Below are 19,993 nucleotides of genomic sequence, written 5' to 3' on the forward strand. Positions count from 1 at the left end.
GGTTGAATACATTCGTGTGTTGATTTACTTGAGTAGCATGACTATATTATTAAGAAAGGATAAAAGCATATCCTTGACATAGAATAATGTCTGCAGTGTGTTTATGTGGGGGGAAAAAAGCCCAGAGAAGGTTAAAGCCTTCCCTCACTCTTCTTCCTCCCAAAGCTGACTAGAGTCAGCCCTGCAGAGTCACACAGATAAATTAGCTTGGGTCCTGAAAGCAGGACATTACCCTAAGTTAATAAGCTTTGTCTTTCAGCAAGTTAGCCTAGGCACAGGATTGTGATGGTGGGGCTGCAATATGTCTGGTTTCAAAATTCTCTCAGTTCTTGAGAGCTCCATTGAGTACCGTAAGCATTCCTATATTTCAGCTGGATGCTGTAAAGCTCAGAAGTGCTGTATCCTCCTGAGGCCTCCTCTGGAACAAGACATCTCAATACTCTGTACCTTGCTACAACAGACCAAGAGAACCAATTTAGTATTGCTAAATGCCACAGACTTAGGCATAATTCTCAATGCACTTGGTCTTCCTTGATCAACAAGCATAAAGCTGAGGACCTGTCCAGAAAAAGGGTTCATTATCAGTATTGTTTCCAGGACAAGACTGCACACAGGCAGGATACATTTTAGTGTGGGAAGTTAATTAGATAACAGATGGGCAAAGGAGGTGTTGTCCAGATACCAGAGTGAAGAAATTGCTTAAGCTTATTGATAATTAAAATGTATTGATGATGGTTTTCTTTAACCTCTAATGTAAGTTTTGTATATCCAGGTGATCCTACATCCAGAGTTTCTTTCTTCGACAAGCCCATTGCTGCCCTTGGACTATGAGGAGTTTGTTAGAGGCTGCCACCTTGGTGTATTTCCATCATACTATGAACCGTGGGGTTACACTCCAGGTAGGCAATCTGTACACTTAACTAGTATTGAAAGATGAATACCCATTCTGTTGACACAGAATATCTTTGCAGCCATTTTCTTCTGGAGTGCTGAAAAAACTCTTTTGGCTCTCTCCTCTGCAGTGCAAAGGTCTTACTGATGGCAAAATTTGGGGTCCAGGTGGTATAAAATGGCATCTACTGACTGACAACTACTCACATTTGTCCCTGCCCTGGACCCTTTCCCATACTAACATGTAATCTTTTGATTTTCTGTGGCTTTAGAACAAAAAATCATTTTTTAAACCTAGTTCTTGATCCAAGGATTTTAAAAGAAGTGTTAAAGAGGAATGTACGTATTGAAAAAAGTAGGGCAAGAAATCTGATGCTACCAGCCGACATACTTCAGTGGATTTAATTCAAGACAACAGTTAAGTTTGATAGAATTATGTAACCCCATATCTAAGATATTTACCACAAATACATGCAGTGGTAGAGAATCTCACAGAATTAAATGGCAATTTCTAAAGATAGAGAAAGCATGTAGTTTCTGACTTAAAAAATTGGTCCTGATTTACAAAAGGCACTTAACACCTGATAGAATCATAGAATAGAATCATAGAATCATAGAATTGTCTAGGTTGGAAAAGACCTTTAAGATCATCCAGTCCAACCATTAACCTACACCACCAAGCCCACCTAAACCAATCAAGGGTAGACTAGACTAAACCATATCCCGAAGTGCCACATCTACCCATTTTTTGAACACTTCCAGGGATGGTGACTCCACCACCTCTCTGGGCAGCCTGTTCCAATGCTTGACCACCCTTTCCGTAAAGAAATTTTTCCTAATTTCCAGTCTAAACTTCCCCTGGCGCAGCTTGAGCCCATTTCCTCTCGACCTATCACTAGCTGCTTGGGAGAAGAGACCAACACCCACCTCACTACTACCTCCTTTCAGGTAGTTGTAGAGAGCGATAAGGTCTCCCCTCAGCCTCCTCTTCTCTAAGCTAAACAATCCCAGTTCCCTCAGCTGCTCCTCATAAGACTTGTTCTCCAGACCCTTCACCAGCCTTGTTGCCCATCTCTGAACATGCTCCAGCACCTCAATGTCTTTCTTGTATTGAGGGGCCCAAAACTGGACACAGTATTTGAGGTGCGGCCTCACCAGCGCCGAGTACAGGGGGACAATCACCTCCCTGCTCCTGCTGGCCACAGCATTCCTGATACAAGCCAGGATGCTGTTGGCCTTCTTGGCCACCTGGGCACACTGCTGGCTCATGTTCAGCCGGCTATCTACCAACACCCCCAGATCCTTTTTGGCCAGGCAGCTTTCCAGCCACTCCTCCCCAAGCCTGTAGCGTTGCATGGGGTTGTTGTGACCGAAGTGCAGGACCTGGCACTTGGCCTTGTTGAACCTCATACAGTTGGCCACAGCCCATCGATCCAGCCTGTCCAGGTCCCTCTGCAGGGCCATCCTACCCTCAAGCAGATTGACACTCCCAATTTGGTGTCGTCTGCAAACTTACTGAGGGCACACTCAATCCCCTCATCCAGATCATTGATAAAGATATTGAACAAGACTGGCCCTAAAACAGAGCCCTGGGGAACACCGCTTGTGACCGGCTGCCAACTGGACTTAACACCATTTACCACAACTCTCTGGGCTCGGCCACCCAACCAGTTCTTTACCCAGCAAAGAGTATGCCTGTCCAAGCCGTGAGCTGCCAGCTTCCCGAGGAGGATATTATGCGAGACGGTGTCAAAAGCTTTGCTAAAGTCCAGGTAGATGACATCCACAGCCTTTCCATCATCTACCAGGCGGGTCACCAGGTCATAGAAGGAGATCAGGTTGGTCAAGCAGGACCTCCCTTTCGTGAACCCATGCTGGCTGGGTCTGATCCCCTGGTTGACCTGTACTTGCCTGTGGAGTTCGCTCAAGATGAACGTCTCCATAATCTTCCCCGGCACCGAGGTCAGGCTGACAGGCCTGTAGTTCCCTGGGTCCTCCTTCCGGCCCTTCTTGTAGATGGGCGTCACATTGGCAAGCCTCCAGTCATCAGGGACCTCCCCTGTTAACCAGGACTGCTGATAGATGATGGAGAGTGGCTTGGCAAGCTCCTCCGCCAGCTCCCTCAGTACTCTCGGGTGGATCCCATCCAGCCCCATAGACTTGTGAGCGTCCAGGTGGCGTAGCAGGTCATTAACTGCTTCCTCCTGGACTATGTGGGCTCCATTCTGGTCCCCATCCCTATCCTCTAGCTCAGGGGCCTGAGTACCCTGGGGATGACCGGTCTGGCTGTTAAACACAGAGGCAAAGAAGGCGTTAAGTACTTCAGTCTTTTCCTTGTCCTCGGTGACAATGTTCCCCCCCACATCCAGCAAAGAATGGAGATCCTCCTTGGCTCTCCTTTTATTGCTGATGTACTTATAAAAGCATTTTTTATTGTCTTTTACAGCACTGGCCAGATTGAGTTCTAGCTGGGCTTTTGCTTTTCTAATTTCCTCCCTGCAGGACCTAACAAGATCCCTGTACACCTCCTGAGTTGCCCGCCCCTTCTTCCAAAGGTGATAGACTCTCCTTTTTTCCCTGAGTCCCCACAAAAGCTCCCTATTCAGCCAGGCCGGTCGATTTCCCCGCCGGTTGGTCTTACGACACACGGGGACAGCCCGCTCCTGCGCCCTTAAGACTTCCTTCTTGAAGAAGGCCCAGCCTTCCTGGACCCCTTTGCCCTTCAGGACCGCCTCCCAAGGGACTTTCCCAACCAGGGTCCTGAAGAGGCCAAAGTCTGTCCTCTGGAAGTCCATGGTAATAGTTTTGCTGCCCCTCCACTTAGCATCACCCAAAATTGAGAACTTTATCACACTGATAAAATCAGTGCAAACTGTGATTTGAATACCTATGAAGATCAAAGCCTAGGTGCCTGGGGTTTTTATGTCCTCCAAAATACCTTCTGTAATCTTGATACACATCTGAAATTTGGGGTGCCCCTCTGAAGAGCATTTGTTGTAAGCCAATGAATCAGAATAGAAATTTTGCAAATTTAGTCATTCTCCAGAGCTATTTCTTGCCAAGTAAGAGAGCTATTCAATTCCAAGTAAGACAACTGTCTTGCATTTCAGCAATTTCTCTTCCTGTTCTAATCTCAGCAAAGGTATAAAGAAAGTGTGACAGCCAGGGGTGATTTTGAAGTGAATATTAAAGTAAACCTGGACAGAAAAGTTAGACTGATGCTTAGCAGTTTTGAGGAAAACTGTGATTTACACTAGTTAAAAGAGTAGTTTCTTTTTCCTTTACTAATGCAGAAGCAATTCTCTTTTTTTGATACCCATTTAATTCTCCCAAAACAAAAAGTGATTTTTTTTTTTTAAGGTAGATTTATAACTGTTTTATAGACACCAGTTTTATTGTCATATGAATGAAGGCCATGTAGATAGCTTTCAACATTTCAAGGACTAGAGTATTTACTTTATCTGCGTGCTGTCTTAGGTTAGGCTTAAGTTCACTGGCAAAAACTCTTAAGCCTGAGTAAACAGTTACTCTTACTCACAGCAATGATAGAAACAACTACAAAAGATGCATATATTTTCTAATTTTATAAAACCAGCTTTACATCTACTTTGAATGCAGTCCTGAATTAATGATGGGGTTTTTTTCTTGCTCTAGGGACCAGTTTACAAACAATTACTATCAAAACAGGAAGTCTAACATGCTCCTGCGCTTAAGAGATTCAGTTTTGTAAATAGTTGTGAACAACTAATGAACATATGTGTACAACAGGCTTCAATTTAAAATCCAAACAAACAGTCCAGACTATATATATTGGGGTTCTCTGTTTCAACACTGGACTACCAGAAAGTCTTCAGTTTAGCTTCTGGGAAACACAAAGATATGTTCACAAAAACAGTGTGAAATTTTATCTTTAAAATTTCTTTTTCTTTCTTTCTTTTTTCTTTTTCTCCAAATCCACAACAAAGCATAATAGTTTTCACTTGACATCTTCAGAACAGCTCTAGTGTTATGGGACTTTCTGTCTGCGTGTTTCTTTTCCTTTTTTTCTCTCAAGGTGAAAACATTCAAAGCATATTGCCCTGAAATGCGTTTTGTCTGTTTCTTTCGGCAGCTGAATGTACTGTGATGGGCATTCCCAGTGTAACCACAAACCTTTCTGGATTCGGCTGCTTCATGCAGGAACATGTTTCTGACCCAGCGGCTTATGGTAAAATATTTAACACCATATCAAAATACCAACTCCGAGTTAGGAAAGCAAAAAGCACAACAACAATGCTGTTATTCCTCAATGTTGTGCTTTCACTAGTGCAGTGGAGTTCATTGGGGGAATATATTCAGAGCTCTGAATATCTCATTATGTTGAACCAGCCATTCAAGCTTTCATATTTATCCCAACCCTTTCTAGGTTCTCTCTCTTTTGTCTCCCTTTAACCTTTTGTCTGCTTTATCCTTCCAAACTCAGCACTCCTCATACTACTCTAGAGTCTCCCAGCACTTCCCTTTAATGCCTGTGGTTACAGTGTAATACTACGAGCCCTTCACAAGAAGCAGTGAAAATCTGCTTCTCTTTGAATAGTCCAAGAAGGATGTACCGGGACTTTGAGGGCAGTAAAACTTGCCCCCACCAAACAAAGAGTAAATTATCATGTACACTAAAAAATAAACCTGTGAAAATAAAAGGAACCTACTTGCAAATAAGAATCTGCTCTATGAGGTTTAGAAACGGTTCATGACTGGAGTGTGGTGAGGAGGAGAATAGCCAGCTCCTGGTGTGTCAAGACAATATTGAAAATGTGCTCGAACTAGGGCCTCTTTCTAAGTACCTTGGCTTGTCTGCACAATCAGGCAGTGACAGCTCCACACTAGTACCAGCGATGCCTTAACCTAGGGACAGGGGTAGAGCCAGTTGCAAAATATAGCTATGCCTGCCTGGGTAGACATGTCTTTGTAGAGCCTTCAGAAAGGTCACAGACCAAGAGCACAGGTCACTTGCTTTTCTCTGCCAAAACATAGATGTGAGCATTGACATAACTTACTCTACATTCCTAGGGGACACCAGGCATTTCAGTTAAGGTAGTTGTGTATCTGTCTTGTCCATTAAGATAGCTGAGGTCTAGTACCCTTTTCTTCCTAATGCCCTGCTGTAAGAAAAGTGGCAAGAATAAAAATATTGATCTCAACAAACTAGAGACAAAGCTTACCTTGCCCCTCTGTCTGCCTGAATTGTAGATCAACTAATGTATGTGAGTTAGCTATCTCTATGGAAACACTTGTATTTCTACAGAAAACACAGCCTTTCCCCTACAGGCTGATTCTGACCATCCACGCTTCTAAATTCTACTGCAAACTAGGAAAGCACTAGATTATTTTTTATAAGCAGTCAGTATTTTAAAAATAATGGGAGATAAAAATGATATGTCTTCTTTATCCAGAAACCCTTGAATCCTTTTGGACATACTTACACAACAACAAAGCCTCTGAGTTTTGAATAATTTACTGAATTTCAGCCTGAAAGATAAAGAAAATTAAAATTAAAAAATGCATATTTCTCTGCAGCTTTCCATTCCATCAGAAGAGTAACAAATGTTCCAGTTACAGCTGCCTTCTAACATTAAAAAGAACATATAATACATGTAATGTTTGTAAGACTATGTGACAGAAAGTAGAATGGAAATATAAGAGGTTACATCCCATTTTCAGTTCCACTCTTCTTCACCTTTTTTGTGTCCTTCAGGCATCTACATAGTTGACAGGAGGTTCCGCTCACCTGATGAATCATGCAACCAGCTGACTCAGTTCCTGTATGGATTTTGTCAGCAGTCCCGTCGCCAGAGGATCATCCAAAGAAACCGAACTGAGAGGCTCTCAGATCTGTTGGACTGGAGATACCTAGGCAGGGTGTGTGAAACTATGTAACAGAGGTATTAAAAATTGCAGACATGTAGGTCTAACTAACAGCCTTCAGCATCATGCTACAATGCAAGGAGACATCTCTGTTCTGAAAAGCACCTCTCAAAGGTGCTAAAGGCAAAGCTTTTACACTTCAGTGTAATGCTTCCATTCTCCAGTGGTAAGGAGAGACATGACAGCTTAATAAGTTAGAGCAGAAGCCAGTCACACTGAGGTCTTTGTACTCCTTATGCTAAAGAAAATGTAAAAAGCTTGTGCCTCTGACAACACTGGCAACGCTACAATAAGTAGCATTTGTGCTCCAGAGTCATCTGGACTCTTTCAAAAATCCTACCTGTTCTTCCTAAAATGCTGCTGGGCCGTGTGGCTCCTCAACACTCCTAAACTACCCCTGTGCCTTAAAGGCAAAATAATGTTTTTAATTTGACATAGAAAACAATGCTGTACAACCTACTAAAAAGAGAGTAGCAAAGCAGTATTCTCAAGTCCACAGAAGCAAAGAAGCGGATGCACATATATGAGTTTTGTAACTATTTTGGACCTTGTCCTGCTCTGATAGCTGTGTGAGAACCTTTCTGTTTATATGGTTCCCAACACAGCATAAGAGCCGGACACAAGAAGATATTTTTTCTGTGCATGTGATGGAGACTCATGAATATAGTGACATATTTATGGAAATATTTTTGCCAAATTCTTAAATACCAGGCCTCAGTAAACTCATAAATGTTACTTCTCTGTAACTGTCACACAGGCTTCCTGTGCAAGGATGAATCCAAAGTTTATGTGTATACACATGCACACTTAAAGAGGTCAATTTTCTTTGTTAAAAAAGAGCCAGTTCTATCTTGAGGGATAAAGAATACCTATCATTCAACAAGAACTACACTGACTGAGACAAGTGCTGGTTTCCATCTTGATACATCCTAGTCTTACAGAAACCTTATTCAGTTTCTGTTCCAGACTCTAGTTCCAGACCCTGCTTCAGTGTGAATGTATCATGAATGGCTCACTACTTCACAGCAATGTGTTCATTACAAGCAGCGATATCGGTTGGATTCTCCTTAGCTGAAAACATGTTTAGCCTTTGTTCAGCATCATCTTTTAGAAAATACTCATTTTCTGTTCCTTTCTTTCCTGCTTAAATCTACCCAAGACTTCCTTGACTTGTAAAGGCTTCTCTTTTATGTTGCAGTATTACATGCATGCCAGACACTTGGCCCTCAGCAGAACATTTCCAGATAAATTTGAGATGGAACCAAGTGCTCCACCAAAGGTAAAGTCTGCTTTTGGAGATGAGTTCATCTGCATTTTAGCTACTTTACAAAGAGAGAGAGAAAGAGAGTGAGAGTGAGAGAGAGAGAGAGAGAGAGAGAGAAGAGCATTAGCAAGTTTTGTTTTAACTGAAGGGAAGTAGGAACTCATAGTTAAAAGCTCAACAAGTTATAGACCCAAGCTCTAGTCAGGAGTTGTAATGGTATCAGACGCAAATATCAGGGGTACCAGGTGCGGTACAAGAACAGTTCTTCAGGTGATTTAGAGTGACCTGGATGGGACTATGCCCCTTTAGACCAGCTGAGGAGCTGGCCCTTGAAATTCCTATTAGAAGAGTAGCAGCTCCTAATTTTGCTTCTGATTGAGGTGCTGGAGCATGTCCAAAGAAGGGCAACAAAGCTGGTGAAGGGTCTAGAGCACAAGTCTTATGAGGAGTGGCTGAGGGAACCGGGATTGTTTAGCCTGGAGAAAAGGAGGCTGAGGGGAGAACTTACCGCTCTCTACAATTACCCAAAAGGAGGTTGTAGCAAGGTGGGTGTCAGTCTCTTCTCCCAAGTAACAAGCGATAGGACAAGAGGTAATGGCCTCAAGTTGCACTGGGGAGGTTTAGATTGGATACTGGGGAAAATTTCTTCACAGAAAGGGTTGTCAAGCATTGGAACAGGCTGCCCAGGGAAGTGGTTGAGTCACCATCCCTGGAGGTATTTAAAAGAGGTGTAGATGTGGTGCTTAGGAACATGGTTTAGTGGTGGACTTGGCAGTGCTAGGTTAACAGTTGGACTCAAATGATCTTAAAGGTCTTTTCCAACCTAAACAATTCTGTGATTCTATGATAAATGCCATGGAGATGTTCTGCGCAAACCAAATAGAAAGAGAACTGGGAAGGGATGTTCTAGGGAAAGCAGGGCAAAGTATTGCCTTCATCTAAACATGGTACGTGAGGAGGAGGCTGTGGCTGGAACTGCAAGGGGTCAGTTTGAAGGCACACCTTCAAACAGTTCTTGCATAGTGCATATTAGCACTAATTTGAGAATGGAGGCTGCTCAGATCCAATGTAAGAACCATATTATTTGAAAACACCTCCAGAGAGCAACTCTTGTTTTTTTAAAAAGAAGGAGAAAGGAGGCTCGGGCCAAAACACCTTGCTTGGTTCTGGTTTTGCAGATATTGACATTATAACTAGAAAACTGTTTTAAAACTTCACACTGAATTCTGAATTTCAATAAACATATTCTGACTACAGAGTACAGAAGGATTTCGTGTTGCATTGATGGTTTTAAGGCTCAATAAAGATAGTAGTATTTTGCAAAAAGCAGTGCTGGAAGGGCAGCATGTTGTTTATGGCACAGGCTAAAGATCACTGCCATACAAGTGTGTACTTAGTGGCAGAGAAGGACTGACGGGATCTGGGTTCATGGGAGTTTAATTTTAGAGTACAGAGAAGGCCTAGCCTACGTCCCACCATTGGTTTCCTGTGAAGTGTTGATAGCCTTAAATTTCTATATACAACAATTGAGGAACACTCTGGTAACATATACAACTTGCTTCTCTCTCTCTGCCAGACGGAGGGTTTCAGGTACCCCAGGCCTTCATCAGTGCCACCATCGCCTTCTGTCTCTCAGCATTCTAGCCCTCACCATAGTGAAGGTGAAGATGAAGATGAAAGATATGATGAGGATGAGGAAGCTGAAAGGGATAGACAAAACATCAAGTCTCCCTTTTCCCTTGGAGTATTGCCACAAGGAAAAAAGAAGCAGCATGGAGAATACAGGAACTGAATTAATTGCTCTCACCCTGGCAGGGTCTCTCCATCCATTCAACAGTTTCTCCTGTAGGCTTGGCAAGCTTTGTGTTAAGAACAGTGTGATATAATTAGGGGAATCTTAAATGTTACTTGAGCTACACTGTTGGAAAGCCTAATATTATTTCACCTTGAAAGTAGTTTAAATGACAGTTCTTCTGTGCCCCTTTGAGGTATAAGAGATTTCTCAAGCTTAATAAACCTAGAGAATGTGACAGTCCCCTCAGGAGCTTATACAAACTGCAGATCATACCTTTGTCTATATAATCATCTATATTAATCATAGTCTATGCTGATAGCTCCATTATGGGTGTCCCAAATGTATTTGTGCTTCATTTATGTTCCCCCTTTTCCCCTCCTAAACTAACACGAACTTTAAGACAGAGCTCAAAAAATTTAGAGAAAAAAGTGTTACACTGGGGAAACCTTGGCAGGGTTAACAAAGATCCACTGAAAAGAAAATGGTCGTTCTTTATCCTTATGCTGTTTATTGTAAGCTTACATCATTTAAAACATTTTTTACAGCACACAGAAGTGTCTTGATCCAGTGGTAAAACATACTTCCAGTGGAACAATATAGTCTTATGCAGTGGGCATTTGAATTTGAGAGACAGATGAAGTCATCTTTCTGAAGTCATTTAGACCCACAATAAACAGCAGACTGTTTATTTTCTGATTCCTCTGGTATGTCTCTTTTATTGTTTTTATTGTCTTAGATTCTAAGTTTGTTAACAAACTAATTTGGGAGGAAATTAATGCGGCTTGGCTACAGAGAATGACAAAATTTCCTAAAGTAACACCTTCCCCTGCAGACAAATGTACATGCCATAGAGCAATGTGACAACATTCCAAGATGGGTAACTCTAGTTCTTCCAATTGCCCTGTTAGTCCATGCTCTATTTTATTTCTTCTAGAGGAAACCTGATCATAACAAATAATGCTAAAATAATTCCAAGAACACATCTGCTCCACAGACATAATTTCAAAAAACACCTGAAACTTGAAGGTGCTTGGGGAATAATTGAACCTCACAATGAGAACTAGACATTTCATTTGACTTACAGAAAGCTTTCAAAAGTATTTCAATTCCTAGAGATGCAGAGAGGGCCTGAACATGCTCTTCAGAAGTAGACCTTGACATGAAGACATTAGGAAGGAGATTTATCTTTTATGTTAGAAGTTTGTGCATCAAGAATTTCTCATGCTGTTCAAGAAAAGACATTTCCAGGATTTGATTCAGCCTGTTCTTCAGCAGGTAGGATGATGGAACCTTTAGAGGTATTTACCTTCACTGTCAATCCCAGGGGGAGCCTAGATGTCCAACTTTGATTAGACACCTACCTTTCAAACACTTAGCAAATATTTGATGACATGGTTCTTACTATAGGCCGTACAGAATAAAAGTGGTTAGGTGCATATTTGTATTTTTGGCCACCTAAAATCAATTTTAAAATTGGACTTTCATTCTTAAGCTGATTTGGATACCTGAAAGAATAACTATTCTCAGAAGACAGGTTCAGGCTTTTACAGCAAAAACTTAATTGGATTTAAAAGGAGTCAGTATTTTTTTAGTGTTTTAAAGTAATTAAAACAATGAGTAGTTATTTTTCATATGAAAGTGGTGAAAACAAAGATACTGCAAATATTTTCCTTCACAGAGTTTAGTAAGTGGATAAAAACTGCATTTTGTGAGTTCAGAAATGTATATTCTTCCCCAAAGTGCTTTTAATCAAAGTTCTGTTGCAGAGTTGAAGAATGCAATGGCTGAGAGCCCCAGCAAAAGAACATTTAAAAGGCATATTGATTGAAAGTTAATGTTCTCTTAAAAAAAAAAAAATCAAGAAATCTGACATTATCACTTGTATTTCAATGCACTGTTGTACTGAAGAAAAGCATTTCACCCCAAATTCCCTGTCATTGCAATGCAGTGCTAATTGCATTAGCATTATCTGAGAGTGATCCAGCACTTCCTTGGTTGCCTAAAAGTGTTCTAGTAGCCACAGGCTGGTGAACATCTGTTTATCATCATTCCAGACCCAGCTTCACTGCAGTGCTGAAAGATGTGATCACTACACACATATTGTAAATATTGCTAAATGATGGAGGCACAGCACAGACAATATCAAAAGTGGAAAGGTTGTGTTAGGGTTGCATTAAGACAGCTACACTTGTTCTTCCTGGACAAGTCCCAGAGGAGAAAAATAAGCAACACCTATGATCCAGATTGCAGGTTCTCTTAGATGTGCTTATGGTGTTTGAGTTCCCTGGGAAGAGCAGAGAGTTGGCATGACATCTCGTACAAATCCAGCTGTGTTTGTTTCAGCACGCTCACATGCTTTGAGCACCTACCTGGTGACAGAAAGTGTGCAACTTTTGAGATACGACTAATGAGAATACTATGTCCATTCTTCTCAGAAATGGTCCCACAGTGGCCCAAGTGACCTCTGCCTCATGCCCCTAGGCTTATTTTAGTTCTGCCTTGAATGCTAGGACTAGCTGTCAGAGGCAAGGCAATTTAACTACAGCAAAACATCTCTGCCTTTTGAATTTGCAGTGTTAGAGGGAACGGCTTTTCATTCAGTCAAGGCGACAGATTGCCTAACTTAAATGCCACACATTTCTAACAGTTACTGACATCTGACAAGCTTCGTAGCAGCTCTCTGTTTCATAAGTGATTATCTGCCAGTTTGAAAATATTAGGGTTTCACAAACAGCTCACCAACAAGGCAGAACATTTATTCTATTTCATTATATTTGTAAAGAATTGTTTAAGCTAGTAAGCTTAGATCAGGAATACATACAAAAATCAGTCCACTGGGAATGTGATTAGTACAGCTTTTGTACCTCTGGGACATTTAGAGGCATATGAATTTCATGATACTAATAAGCCAAAGGTTGTATAAGCCTTCTACTTTTTGTCTGAGCACTGATTGATCATACTGTAAAATATGCTGAAAAATAACTTACATACACCTGAGATATGCCAAGTATGCCTGAAACAAAGAACAATTAAATTAATGAAAAGATTCTGGTGGATACTGTTGGCCTTTAGGTGAAAGTTCATCATGAATATCTTCTGCCATACAACATATACTGCTATTGAAAGATGTATTAGTGCTTAAAAATGAACAAGGACATTTTGATTTCTCCAGGTATGTTCCTCCATGAAATTATACAGATTATAAACAATTACTGAAAGTGCCTATAGTCCCATGATAAAAATTAATTCCTCTGTTCCTTCAGCTGCGTTTCTTTGTGTTGAGGAAAAGCAACACTATAGTTAGTGTGAGTTAACTAAATTAATTAGCAGTGTCATGAGAAAGATCAGAGGAAAGTAGCATTAAAAGATGAAGAGCACGACTAGGGTTAAAGGTTAAAAAAATAAAACATAGTTGCTTGGACACAAGAATCATGTGGCTACTTTTTAATTACATGAGAACTACAGAGGGCTTTCCAATAAGATCACAGACTACATAAATAATGTTAAATACATCCTTATCAGCATGGAATGATAATTAACTGATTTATGTATAATTCCAGTTTTGCAACTCAAAAACCAGACCAACAAAAAAGTACAATAACAATGCAATTAATATTCTGTATGGCTGTTGTCATGTGTGACACTAGATTTGTACCTAGTACACCACCACTAGCTCCAGCAATACTGCACCTCCTGACAACAGTCGTGACTGTATGCCGTAGTCATTAATGAGGCCCTGATCCTGTAAGACCTATCCCTGTACTATCTTTATGTAGTGGGACTTGCTCAGTAGGATTGTTCAGAATACGCATTTCTGCATGCATGTAACCAGGGAAGCGCTGAAGTCTAAGTAAGTGCTGTTGCCTATTCTCTGTGGTGACAGATATCTGCAAAAAAAAACAAACCATCACCAGCTTTGCAGTCAAAGATAGCTGGATTGTTTTATTGACCATCAACAACTTACAGGGCCAGCGGTGAAGTAATGAAGGAATCTACTTTTGCCGGAAATGAAAAGGCTTCAATATACAGCTGGGTGGAAGGTGGTAGAAGGTTTCCCAAAGACTATTGAAAAATTGATTTTAATGAAGTAGTTGTCTAAAAAGACAGTTTCAATCATCTTTTCAGGTAAGATGGTACACTATATTTTAAATTTTGGGTGGGACATACAAAATGGTCTAAACAAAGCAGGAACTTTACAAATAATTTCCTTATCTGAATGAGTAACTTTTAGTCAGTTTGCATTCAAAATGTTGCAATGAGTATATACGTCACCCTTTGGGAACTTAAGTGAGGATGGATGAAATACTCTGTTTACACAAATTATTATTTCAGGGTGTATGCAATACAAATGTTCAAGAAATTTGAAATAATTCACCAATTTGATAAATTATCTCTCAAGTAGCCAGGGTGATCACTGTTTTCTTCTTCAACTGTAAAACAAGACACAAAGGGGAAAAATAAGCTGTAGATAAAGGAAAGTTCAGTCAGCCAAAGTTTTCATGAGATAGATGCGCCTCAGGCACAGGCCTAGTGTAATGTGACTGCTTAGCTAAGAGATGCAGGCATCTGTAGAAATAATCATACCTTCTCTCATTTTAAATGTAGGAATTTTTCTGTTTGCTGAAGAGCTAAGATACAAACCATGTCCAGAGGGATATCTTAGTACAAGGCACAAATCCTTCATGCAGAGGTAAATAATGCATTTGTTCTTTATTTGCACATTTCTCTCAGTCAAGAGGATTCCAAAATTACCTGAAAGTGATCTTCTGAAAGTGCAGGGCTTACCCAGGTTTGACTGTGTTGTTATTCCCTACTACAATGATGGCAATGTTATTCCACACAGTATTTTTCAAACAAGCTGCTGGTTCTACTTAGCTCTCTCAGATATGTCACCTTTTTTCTTAGGGGCTCTCGCTGTCCACTGTCTCCTCTGGAATAGCAACAGCAGGCAGGAAAATACCACTAAAATTTATGAATCATGAACTTCACAGGATTTTCTCTTTTTGTTAGCACACAAATGACACTTTCACTGATTTATCTTTAGAACTTCTCATTTATTTTGTCCAAAGCACTATGCTCCTTTCTAATTCTGCCATTCTCTCTCAGTCAAAATGCCACTGAATTTTTTTGGTTAGCAGAGTTCCACCAGGGCAGGGAAGAGAGAGCTGAGCACAGAGCCCCAGCATTACATGACGTACAGTGGGAGACTTTAGGAAGTGGAGAAGACAGGAGTGATTCCAGGATATCTACACATACACCAGGTAAATTCTGTCGGGTGTTTCTCACACCCTCCTTTCATTTCAGGAAAGCTGCATACTTTAAATAACTAAGAAGAGGTGATACTGCAGCAATGGCAAGGCAGTTATTTATTACACACTGTTGATTATGTCAAAGGCGATTAGGCAGTAACAGGCCTGTCTTACCACTCATCCATGTGAAAGGTACAAAACTATCTCATATTTTACTAGGGTTTTACTTCACACCTCCTAATTCAAGTAAAGCACTTTTTCTTCCTGTCATGATGACAGAAATTAAGAGGCTGAATAAGGAACTCACAACCTGGACAATAAGAAAAAAAGGTAGCTTCTAGCCACCTTCTGTTCCTCCATGTCCTGAACCAAAGAGGGGAAGAGCGTAACTTAGACAAACTCCTGGGCTTCTACATGCTACAACAGCCTCCCTAGCACCCAAGGGCCAGAGCCCAGCACCCCAGCACAGACTCTCCACAGCACTGTAGGGTGTATCCTCCTTTTACAAACTCCCTGTCCCCAGCTCCATTTCTGAAAAATTGTCTGTGTACCTGAAGAGGTGAAAGGTAGAAAGACAGAGGACATGGATAGAATAGATTTAGGGTCTCAGCCTGCTGAGCTGTATGTATGCATCAGACGAGGAGGGGTTCAGGATAATGCTTTGCAGGAAAGCTGGTCTAGGGACAAAAGGTGAACTATAGCAGGGTGAGGGAGCTGGGGAACAGAGGATAGGGGTCCTCATCTAAGGGGGTGCAATATGCGTGAAGGAGATGAGGAACACCAAGTTATTTAAGTGTGACTCAATAACTGGGTTTTGCTGGGGGTGTTGTGGAGGGGAGAGGTGGGTTATGAGGTTCTGAAGTGAGAAGTAGAAGCACGCAGCAGGTGGTGAGGAAGCAAGCGGTGAGGAGACAGAGATGGGAGGGTTAGACAATATCTCTGGGAGGCTGGGAACACATGAATGAATTACGGGATTTTTCAAGGTATTTCAGGGATCTGCCTTTAAATGTCATTGGGACCCCTTGTCAGCTGTGCCATCGAGAGAGCTCTCAGGAGCCAAATGTGAATCCCAAAGCTCCTCTGCTGGAGCTTTTTAGGATTCTTTTAAGCCTTTCCACCAGGACATAAGAGCCAATGGAGGAAGGAAAATTTCACAAGCAAACACTATTCTGCAAAAAAAGGAGCCCCAGTAGAGTTTTGTTCTGGAAAATTCAATTCAAAACAGCCATTCCCTTGAATTTAAACCAATAAAAATCTGAAAAGCAAATTAAAAGCAGAATATACAAAAGTTTACCTACTATCATTTATCTGATTCATGTTCTAATCTGTGTAAACGTACACCCTAATACAATACACTCTGTGGAATAATATCTCATTTCAAACCAGGTCTTTTAGATCAATTTACTAAACTGTCAGTAAATGAAATACTGATAAACCCCTTTTAAAAAAGCCAGAGTAAGACAAAACGTGCATTTACCTTCTTCTTGTGCTTTCCGTAAGGAACTAAGGAAGAGTGCTGCAGCTTCAGAAAGAGATAAAGGATTTGTGTTTTGGCTGCGTGTTTCTAGAATTATAAAATCAGAGATGCATGGTTTGTTAGCGTTTACTGGCATTTATTTATTTTGTTCTTTGCTTTTCTATCTCTATAACTAGAGACTGAAAGAGAAAAAAATACTGTTGTCTCCTTTGCTCTGTAACATTTTCTGCTCAAAACCAGCCTGATAGATATTTAACACAGAAGAGAATAGCCATCTTATTAAAAAAGGAGGCTGTTTTAAAGTCCCTTAGAAGGTAAAAAGAACATATTCTTTTTTCATATGTTCCTTACTTTGCTACACCACTTTGTTTCCTCCAGAAACATTGTCTAGCATGGATTAATGTTGCCTACTTTCGTCATTTGTCAGTTCAGCACAATTAATAACTTGATTTGATTTTTTCCAGTGGAAAAAGAAAGTCAAAGGTACTGATGATAATCCCACTTAATAGCCAGGTCAGTCTGAAACATCACTTATGCAAATGAAGCCACACAGGTACACAAGAGAGGAAAGTCAGACAGTCTTTATCATCTGCTTTTTGGAATGAAGGAACTAACAAAAGGGAGCTTAATTGCTTCCTTGAATATAATTCCAGGAAAACAAATCCCCTCCAGTTTCCACAGATTGCTCCCATAATCTGAGGAAAGACTGACTTGTTACATACACCTGTGCACATGTACTTACCCAGCTGCATTCTGTCATACAGATCCTTTTGCTGGCTCTCATCTGAGATGAATCGACGTCCCTCTACAAAAGCAGTGGGAAAATGGTGAAAACAACCTCCCAAATCTGTTGTAATTTGTACTTTACAATACCTGAAGTAGACTTTTCAAAATACAAAATTACAGCAATACTTCTACAAACATAAAATGAGAGGTATAAATGCATCCCAGAGACTTTCCAAATCAGCTATTGCCCATCCTAAACCTGAACACTCAAGACATACTTTATTCCACAGAACTGGTGTTTCAGCACTTTTCATTCTTGTATTAACTTGCTGTAGGAACTGTGTGTAGGGAGGAATTTACTGTCTTTTTCTCACTCTTTCCTCAACTGCTGTACGGTCAAGAGCCTTCGATCTCCTTGCTGGACTATGAAGTATTGCCTTTTAAAGGGATATTTCTATTTGAAAAATGAAAAAAACACTGAAAAAATAAAATCACATTACTTCCTATGCATCAATAAGAATGATACATAGGTCAGTATAGAAGTAACACAGTGCATTATTCAATTGGAAGACTTAAACAAAACAAAAAAGGGCCAAATTCTTTTCTTTTATGGATAGAAATAATTTTATTAATGTCACTAGAACTTCTTTCAGTTACACTTACAGTTGTTTAGAGCCTTTACTTATTTTGCATTGTTATTACTTGTCTCCCTTTTGCATTTCTCTCAGGATTGTAAGCTTCAAATTTTTTTTTAATTTCAAGGAAGCTATTTTTCTTGACCTCTTAATACCTACCCTACCTGATAGCTTTTAATTTTGAAACAACAATTCAGAATAAGATTTTTAAAAATTTGAATATTTCTGTTAAATTTTGTGGGTTTGTATCAAAGGACAAAACCTCTCTTTGACTGTAAATTTTATCTTTGTATTTAAGGCTTCTTTAACTCTGGAGTAACACTAGAAACTCAAAATGTCACTTCAACAACCTTAACACTGCAATATTGATAACCCTGACATCCACGTTCTCCTCAGAAGAGGTTGCCTGTGGTCTTAATACCAACTCTAATGCAAGATTCTTGTAGTAGGAATGTGTGTTCTCCTATTGCTTGAGAAGATGTTTTAATAAAGCCTGAGTGAGAATAAGGAATGATAGCTATATCCAGTGTGTCTTAAACCCTCTTTAAGATTATTTCAGATAAGGAAACCGCTTTTCCAATAGGTTTTACAATCAAGCTGCAAACTCTATACATTTTTAGTACTTTGTTTTGCTTTTCTTCTTCCAACACTTGCTTTCTTCAATTTGATTTTTAATAACCACAATAATAATAATGGCAATGCCACTGTTTCTGAGACAAGAAGAAATAACAATTAACACCTCCCTTCAGGCCTCAGAACTTCTACCTCCACAGCATCCTCACGGATTTACTGCTTGTGTGGAGCCAAGCAGATCAGAAATAATCCAGTGATAGAGAAAGTTATCTCCTCAAAATGGAAAGAGCTTGGGACTTACGTGCACCCTTCAAATAGAGCATAGCCTGAGGAGTCCAGTTTCTCCTTTGGAAATGATACTTTATGCCAAAAAAGAGAATAAAGATATGTCAACGTTGCATACCATTACTAACGAGTACAAATACTTAAACGGCATCAGCCTGTGAGATGCTTGAGAAAGCTGTTTACCTGAGGTGCACTGCAGGAGAAAGATATGAAGGACGCTGCCAGGAACAGTGCCATTGCAGATGCTGTCATTTTACGCAGTCCCTGTGCACAAGAAAGAACCACAAGGTACAGGAAAAGCCTTTCAGATCTGTAGATCCTCTCAACTTTAAATTTAAATGTGAGGGTATTTCCAGTTGCTCCTTTCTCCTTGTCTTGCTGCCAAACCTCCTCTTGCTCAGTGGCTATTTCGCTTCAATACACAGTGATCTGATGGGAACATGAATGTTGAATCAAACATTCTCAACAAGTTCTCTTTACTCATATTCATTGTAAAGGTTCCATACCGGTGAGAACTGCCACTGAGGCAAGCACCTTTTGTGCTCCTATTTACAAGGATCCTCCAGAAATGAGAATAATGTACCAACTAAGGGTGAAAGATTACATAAAGTATACCTTGATTTTACCAAACCTTGAATCATAGAGTTTAGACAACAAGGAACTGTAGGGGACTTGCCATTCCAAACAAACCAACCAACGAACCAGGACAGCAGATCACTACTTCCTCAGGAAAAGAAAGTTTTTAAACTTAGCATCCTATTTGCATCAACCATGATTACACACATGTCACGAGAGAGGCTTTTTTGATTCTTGGAGTTTGTTCGCTGATGCAGCACATGCAAATGAAAGCATTGAGCATGAATCCTGCGAACAAGTTGCATCTCTGCTTGTTCACACAGACCATGTTGTTATTCATGCATCGATGAAAGTGATGGGCAACAGAGAGCATCTAACATTATGATCCACAGTGGTTTATTTCATCCTGTTTTTGAGAGCACATTGTGCTATTAATGTTTTTCTAATGCAGTTGTTTCAAGCACGCTGAATATATCTATGTATATATTCCTCTTAGGTTATTTTTAAGCTAAAACTATTAAGCCCCCCTGCAGTTCCTAAATATTATACTCATATGAAAAAGCATAAATTGCAAACTAAATGTTTCCCACACCCCAAAAGAGTCTCACTCACCTTCAT

The 19,993-nt window shown here is 40.3% G+C and overlaps 2 protein-coding genes across 2 annotated transcripts in view; one reads left to right on the plus strand and one right to left on the minus strand.

The window, feature by feature from the left end:
* Window positions 1–9,851, plus strand: part of GYS2 (glycogen synthase 2) — a 47,898-nt gene extending 38,047 nt beyond the window's left edge. Inside the window, exons 12-16 of the mRNA XM_075718942.1 lie at window positions 773–899; window positions 5,003–5,098; window positions 6,626–6,789; window positions 7,994–8,074; window positions 9,636–9,851. Of these exons, the coding sequence (XP_075575057.1) occupies window positions 773–899; window positions 5,003–5,098; window positions 6,626–6,789; window positions 7,994–8,074; window positions 9,636–9,851 (684 nt within the window). The remainder of the gene's footprint in view (window positions 1–772; window positions 900–5,002; window positions 5,099–6,625; window positions 6,790–7,993; window positions 8,075–9,635) is intronic.
* A 4,374-nt stretch (window positions 9,852–14,225) lies between these two features.
* Window positions 14,226–19,993, minus strand: SPX (spexin hormone). Its single transcript, XM_075707235.1, has 6 exons — window positions 19,988–19,993; window positions 18,983–19,063; window positions 18,816–18,873; window positions 17,323–17,385; window positions 16,581–16,667; window positions 14,226–14,284 (listed from the first exon to the last, which is right to left on the minus strand). Exons 1-6 carry the CDS (start codon window positions 19,991–19,993, stop codon window positions 14,226–14,228), a joined length of 354 nt encoding a protein of 117 aa, XP_075563350.1.

This window comes from Pelecanus crispus, chromosome 1 (genome assembly GCF_030463565.1).
Source record: "Pelecanus crispus isolate bPelCri1 chromosome 1, bPelCri1.pri, whole genome shotgun sequence".
In the NCBI taxonomy this organism is placed as follows: domain Eukaryota; kingdom Metazoa; phylum Chordata; class Aves; order Pelecaniformes; family Pelecanidae; genus Pelecanus; species Pelecanus crispus.

Bases quoted from the DNA above. Each gene is read 5' to 3' on its own strand.
- SPX (XM_075707235.1), bottom strand. The intron at 16,668-17,322 runs GTAAGTACATGT...TTATAATTCTAG, and splicing joins GTATGACAGAATGCAGCTGG to AAACACGCAGCCAAAACACA. The intron at 14,285-16,580 runs GTAAATGCACGT...CTTGTTTTACAG, and splicing joins ACGGAAAGCACAAGAAGAAG to TTGAAGAAGAAAACAGTGAT.